Source organism: Magnolia sinica, chromosome 5 (assembly GCF_029962835.1).
Source record: "Magnolia sinica isolate HGM2019 chromosome 5, MsV1, whole genome shotgun sequence".
In the NCBI taxonomy this organism is placed as follows: Eukaryota; Viridiplantae; Streptophyta; class Magnoliopsida; order Magnoliales; family Magnoliaceae; genus Magnolia; species Magnolia sinica.
Window position 1 is genome coordinate 47,770,026 of NC_080577.1, and position 7,229 is coordinate 47,777,254.

The 7,229-nt window shown below is 38.5% G+C and overlaps 1 protein-coding gene across 3 annotated transcripts; it reads left to right on the top strand.

Moving 5' to 3' along the window:
* Positions 1–236: 236 nt before the first annotated feature.
* LOC131246029 (ubiquitin-like-conjugating enzyme ATG10) lies at positions 237–6,665 on the top strand. Of its 3 annotated transcripts, none has more exons than XM_058245886.1 (7): positions 237–385; positions 1,284–1,476; positions 1,582–1,632; positions 1,763–1,822; positions 2,892–2,991; positions 3,080–3,177; positions 6,156–6,665. In XM_058245886.1, exons 2-7 carry the CDS (start codon positions 1,321–1,323, stop codon positions 6,369–6,371), a joined length of 681 nt encoding a protein of 226 aa, XP_058101869.1. In that variant the 5' UTR covers positions 237–385; positions 1,284–1,320; the 3' UTR covers positions 6,372–6,665. The 3 variants fall into 3 exon arrangements, with proteins under 3 accessions (XP_058101869.1, XP_058101871.1, XP_058101870.1); XM_058245888.1 differs by having other exon boundaries at positions 265–385; positions 1,293–1,476; XM_058245887.1 differs by having other exon boundaries at positions 266–385; positions 1,296–1,476.
* The last annotated feature ends 564 nt before the right edge of the window (positions 6,666–7,229 follow it).

Genomic DNA, 7,229 nt, shown 5'->3' on the forward strand with positions numbered 1-7,229 from the left:
AGGCCCTATAAAAGTTTCAACGGTGAGAATCATTATCACCGCTGCTTCCCGTGGTGTGGTCTACTTGAGCCTTTAATCTACCTTATTTTTGGGATTATATCCTAAAATGATAAGAAAAAAATTGATGGACAGTGTGGATAAGACCCATACATCACGGTGGCCACTCAAAGCTGCTGCCCGTTCCCAGCTGGAGTTGGGCGGGGGTAGGACGCAATCCGGGTCTGCGAGTGAAAATCGTCTCTCTCTCTCTCTCTCTCTCTCTCTCTCTCTCTCTATCTCTCCATTCAAACACAAATTTCAGAAGGGTACCTGGAAAATTCCTTCCTTTTGATGGTGTTCGACCATCGGATTGCTTAATCCCACCAACCCTTTTGTGGGCCACCAGGTAATTTCGTGTTTTCAACCCCTTCCTTTTGATGGTTTGCGACCATCTCATTCCTTTCTTATGTGGTTGTTTTGTACGATATCTAGAATTAAATCAACTAACTATAGGATTTAATAATTAGAAATGCAATGGTTAATTAAAATTGAAATTTTATTTTGGCCTTTCAAATTATATTAAACTTTAGTGCAGTCTTTTTTTTTTTTTTTTGGAAAATGTTAACGGCTTTATTGAATAAATGGGCGAAAAGGCCAAAGAATTACACAGCAACCTAAGAGATACAAAAGAGATCACGGTCGCCAAGATCAGTTGAGATCGAACCCCATGCCATTACATCTGACTTAGCCCTACTAAAACCTCCCAATACATTCGAACTTGAGTTTATACGTAATACTAGTTCATTGCTAGATGCACTGTTACTCATTGAAATAATAACTTAATTTGATTGAAGTTTTTTATTTGATCAAATACATGGATACGGGGGGGGGGGGGGGGGGCGCGGCGTGGGGTGGGGTGCGGTGTACTTTTTGCTAACTATGATCTGGACAACATCAGTAGTTATGATGATTTAGGGCATGTTTGGTGGCTGTCCATGGGTAATGATTATTTACTCTTGTACTCGTGTGGTGACATCACTTACATTCGACTGCTATGATGATTTTGCTACATTGTTTATTTCATCTAGAAATCACTGTAAAAATGATAGTTTTATAATTTGAAAATGTAATGATTACAATTTACTTTTCCTACTACTTCCTCTATAAGTTTATTTGACTCTTGATTTGATTTACTGATATGGGCAAATTCAAAAGTTTATTGCGTAAATTCTTTTTTTTTTTTTTTTTGCTTTTCTTATATTCTGTCTATTTAAGTAATGCTGTATTATTGTATCATCTGACAGTTTGTTCACTAGTTGTTGATCACAAATTAAACACACCATGGAAGGCTCCTGCACTTGGGATGGAACTCTCTCACTGGATAACTTCCATGCATCTGCCAAAATGCTTTCTGAAAGATGGAAAGAGGTCAACTCTGGTCTCTCTCCATGGACATGGATACCATGTCAGAGGTTACCTTGGGGTGATTCAAAAAAAGTGAGTGTTATGGTTCCCTTCACGTTGTGTTCCTTTTTGAAATCATGTCCTCTATTGAAACTATGACTAATTTCATGCTAATTAGTACTTTTTTCTTTTTGGCAGGCAGAGGGGTATTTGTCTCTTGAAAATACACTCCTTCTGAAGTCTAATGAGGTTGGCCATAGCAATTACATAGAAATACATAGATATGTAGTAATTTGCTGATGTACAAAATTCGTTCGATGAAATTACTGAGAGAGTATCGAGAGATGACTTTGTGATCTGTTATAATTGTCTTTTACAGGAACATCAAGCTGAAGGAAGTTACTTTGGGGAAGAAGAGCCTTTAGATGACGCAACATTGGTATGCATTATGTTTGGTTTATCCACGGTCTGCTTTTATTAACAGAATACTTGGAATATGTATCCGGTGTCAAACTGCATTTCTACAGGACATGAGACCGGGATGTGTCTGTATGGCTTTATGGTAGTATTCAAAGTGATTATTATCTAAATATTAGTTTGTAGCAGCTTAATATGTAGAAAAATGTATCGTCATGGATAAAAATACACTGAAACTATATAAATGGTATTCAAATAATTTGAACACAATAAGAAATTTATAAATTAAGGTTTTCATTAAAGACATTTTGGTTTGTGCCTGAAGAATCTCTCTCTGAGGCATATATCCCATCTCAGGAAACAGAAGACTAGTTTTTATTCTATCAAAATATAACATAATATTGTCCATAAATGTCAGGTACTTTTTTAAACTCTCAAGGTTGGATCTGTGGGTTCCAACTTGGTCATCAAGCAGGCCGCTGCATCTTTGGATTCCACAGTCTGACTGGACCATTGATTTGGTCCATAATACACATCAGGACCTCTGATCTGATCCAGATGGTTGATCAAGTCAATCTGGACCCTTGGTGTGGTCCAGGTCTTCAGTTTGGAAGGTTAGATTGTCCACATCTTCAATCTGGTTGGTCGGATAGTCCCATACTTCCATTCTTTAATGAGGATGCTAGGATGAATAAATCAACCATCAATGGGACCACTTTTGGTTTCCCATTGAATGATCAGGTGGTCCCGCATCAAGATATACTTTTATTTCTTTAATTCTGATTAGAATCCACAGAACTGTTGGGTTGTTGTGTTGCATTGATGATGATGATCATATTGGTAAAAGTATAGTTATCTGGCTCGCAATCAGTTGTTTTATATGATTTTATCTTCATTCCCAGAGAAAGTATGAGAGTTAGACCAAACTAGATGGTTTGTTAGATATATATTATTTTTAATTTTTAAATTTACCATTTAGGGTGATTTGGATTGAAATTTGCAGTTTTTTCTATAAGGGGTTTCCTAGGAACATCCCATATTTGTTTATGATCTCCAGTTGATGACGTGACCATGGCTTGCTCTTTTTTAAGGTTCAAAGCTACAATCAAGAATCCCATATCTATGATTTCCATATATTGTACAGCAATTCTTATCGGGTCCCTGTACTATACTTTCGTGGATATCGAAGTGGTATGTATACCTCTTTGTCATATTGATCCATCCATGAACTATTTTGCTATATTTCTGAAGTGTGCATCCCAGGCTAATTGCTATGTAGATGGACAACCTTTGGCATTGGATGACATTGAGAAAGACCTTCCTTCATACTCCTCAAGTATACTAAAGGAATCAAAATGGACGTTCATGACTCAGGAGGTAGAATTCATTCCCCCAACCCTTTTTTTTTGCTAAAGCAACTTTTATTAAGAATGCCAAGGAGGTAGATATCCTTTTTATCCATCTATCAACAGCATCTGTATCGCTTGTTTATTTACTTACCAGGATTGCTGAATCTCATTCCTGGGAGTAGTTTATTTTTCTTGGTTTTTATTGGCTGCTATATATCTTGAGGAATGCTAATGTTACTTGTGACTCCTTACAGGACGTGGACAGGGAAAACACATGTGAGCTCCAAGCCTCTCATTAAGAGTGGACCCCTGTAATTTGATTTGTCCAAAGTCAGGCTGCTTAGATAAAATCCTAACTAATGGATTTGGGGAAGAACAAAACTACCAAGTACATTCTCATGATTTCCAAAATGACAGTGACTTGCCTATTTTACACATGGCATGCACGTATAGGGCTGTCAATGGGCCGGGCCTGGGGTGGCTCTGGCCCATATTTTGAACTGTTCGGGTCGGGCCTCTGCTAAAAAAATTGATATTGCTTGGTCCCATGCCGACCCATTGACAAACCCACACGTAAGCAAATCCAGACTGTTAAAATAGTGGGGCTCATTGCTGATGGAGATGTTCAAAATCACACTTATTGGACAATCCTAACCATCTAGTTGATGGCTATCAAATGGATGGTTGAAAAGAAAATGGTTAGTGGTACAAATTCAATTATCGGTGTCACATGGTTGAGACTCGAGTGCCTGATCAGTGTGATTTCAGGCGATGCTCCTACAATGAGACTAACAATTTGGATGGTCTAGATTGACTTCCATATATGCCATGTGGGTTGAAGATGAATTAGCAGTGTTTCATGGTGGACCCTTTTGAGGAAGAGGATGGATGGTTAAAAGCTGTGACCAACTGCCCATGTCCACTGCTCGAGTTTGTGGTTGGGGTCATCTGTCTGGCTTGATTTTTGGATACAGTCGCATCCTCCGTGGAGGGGCCCACTTGATGAGTGGCTTGGTTCTTGGACATTTGTGCCCTGTTTGCACCATGGTTCAAAATCCTGAAAGCCGGCTCGACTTGACTGGAGGTGATATCCAGCTGGGTTGGGTTGTAACTCAAAGACTTGACTCAATATTTAAGAAGCATCACCATCATCTAAGCCTGATCCCAACTAATTTGGGTTGGCTATGCGAATCCTATTATGCCATTCCACTCAATCGACGGCCATATCCACAGTTAAAGCATAGGTCATCAAATCTTTTCTTAGCACCTCTACCCATGTCCCTTTGAGCATGCCATTCCACTCTATCGAGGGCCATATCTGCAGTTTAATGCATAGGTCATCAAATCTTTTCTTAGCACCTCTACCCATGATGTCCCTTTCGGCATTCCCTTCTCTTTTTTAGAGCCTCTCTCTAAAGACAACTAACTGGTGCAATTGTTAATCTCCATTGCAGATGGCCAAACCATCCAAGTCTACGATCTCATTACCTATTGATGCTACTCCTAAGTTCCTTTGAATGCATTCATTTCTAATTCTTCCATGCCTCATCTTGCCACTTATTCATTGCAACATCTTCATTTATGCTACACCCATCCTATGAACTTCTCGTTCCCAAATTGTCCAACATCGTGCGTCATGAAGCATGAGTTGTCTTATAAATTCTTACCTTGAGTTTGACTGTTATATGACGATCTCTTATTCTATGAGCAACGTCTTTCTCAGTCTCTCCACTCTCATGAATTATTGACCCAATATATCGAAATGGTCTTTTTGGTTAGTTGGCCAACAATCTTAACTAATTCCTCGTTTTGACTCCTATTGTTTCTAAAACTGTATTCCATATACTCTGTTTTAGTCCAGCTGAATTTAAAACCTTTAGGTTCTTAAGCATCCCTCCAAGTTCTAGCTTTGAGTTTACCCCCTCCTTTCCACAATCAAAACTATGCCATTTGCGACAACATACACCATGGACCTCATCCTATAAATGCCTCGTCAACTCATCCATAACAAATGCAAAAAGATAGTCTGAAAGCTGACCACTGGCGTAAGCTGGAACCCACTTGTCTAGCTAAATTAAGAAGCACCATACCATGATTACAGATACTTAAGAAAAAGCTACAAGTATGCAGCTACGAGGGACAGCAACATAACACATAGTGCGTTGGTACTTGGTAGAGGACATAATTGCTCCTTGACGTCATGAATACGAGCAAGTGACTTGGTTTGTGTCGCATTGAGTTGACCGAGTCAGCAAGCTGACTTGTGAGTCTTGCCAAGTTGGAACCAAGTCTCATTCGTCTTCAAGTTTTCTAAGTGATTCAGCTTGAAATCTCATTGGGTTGGCCGAGTTTCAGGTCAAGTTACCAAGGTTTATAGCTACTGTTCGCATGCGTGCCTTGAGAAAGGTGTTAGTAAGAATCAAATTGTTTATTATTTTTATATCTTTGATCAATCTTATTTTCTCTATAAGTTATTCATTCCATATTAGTGTTATGAATTTATGAGCTTTGTTAAGCCCACATGTTTATAAGGCAGCTCATGTACAGGTCATTGTGTACTGGCATGCCACATAGGAATGAGATCTGATCCATCCATCAGAGGGGTACTATCTGGATGCTCTGGCCCAAGAACCAGGTTGGTCCACTTGTCAGTTAGGCCATGGTTGCTAAACTGTCCACCTGTTTCTAATACAGTGGCCCACCTGCTTAGTAGACGAGCAATGTTTTTGGATGACGATCTATACAATCAGATCCACCTAATGGATGGCTATGTATATTACAACTGTCTGCGATGCTGGCACATATGGTGGTGTTTAGATGGTATGCCTTGTACAGCATGTGGGCCTAGCGAAGCTCTAGTATTGCATGCTATAGCTATACAAATATGTCAGCGGATAGGGTTTCCCAAAATCCTAGTGTGGGACAATCCATATCTCTGTCAGACAACGTAAATGTGTGTTGTTGAATTTACATGTTACCCACTCAAGATCTGTGTGTTGATTTCAGGACCATCCCTACTTGAAGAGGCCATGGTTCACATTGCACCCATGTGGAACTAGTGATTGGATGAAACTTCTATTTCATGGTCACGTGTTGCCAGCTAAGGATGTTGTGGTCCACCAATACTTGCTATCGTGGCTATCGGTTGTTGGTCAGGCGGTTGGCTTAAGGATCCCCCTTGAAATGATAAATAAGCACCTACAGCCAAACTTTCTGACTTAAGAATCTACACAAATCATCAACATGTTTAAAAGGAAAAGAAAATGTGTGTGTATGTATATATATATATAAATGAAGACAAACCTTCATTTTTTTCGTGCTCTTCACAAGTTAGTGTAATTTGATTGTGGTTATCTCACCAGTTAACTTGTATTATTGGTGGAAAGACCAAACCTTCACTTGTTTTTCAATGCTCTTCATAAGTCACTGTAATTTTATTGTGGTTATCTCACCAGTTAACTTGTATTGTTGGTGGAAATTGCAATTACAATGTTTTAGAAAAATTAGGTTTCTTCATGTATATTGTAATGATGATGATCGGCTCAATAAGTGTTAGGATAGCGGGAGAGAAGGAGAATGATTGTATTTAGTGTTTGCAGTATATTGGCTGATATTATCGGGTATCACGCTACAATGGATACAAAACTCCACTGAAATACATCCATTTCAGAATATCGACCATACCATCGTGGTATATTGTATTGATGATACTGTCGATACAATGTGATATTTTCACAATATCATCGATATATATAATGTCGTATCGACAGTACATTATAAGGCTGTATCAGTGAAGCATTCAAATGTATCATTGATATTATAGATACCGATAGGTATATTGGCCATTCTTACGAAAAAAAAAAAAAAAAACTATATAAATTCATGTTTTTCTTGATTCTCCCACTTTTAATCCCTTGAGTGAATCCAACCAAGTCCCTACAATTATTTGGAGTCGGAAATCAAGATCGAGATTAAGTGGACCCAATTTTGAACAGTTGTTGTTGTTGTTGTTGTTATTTATTTATTTAGATTCTTTTTTGTGTAAATTACTTGGAATCAATAGAAATAAGGCGAAAATTC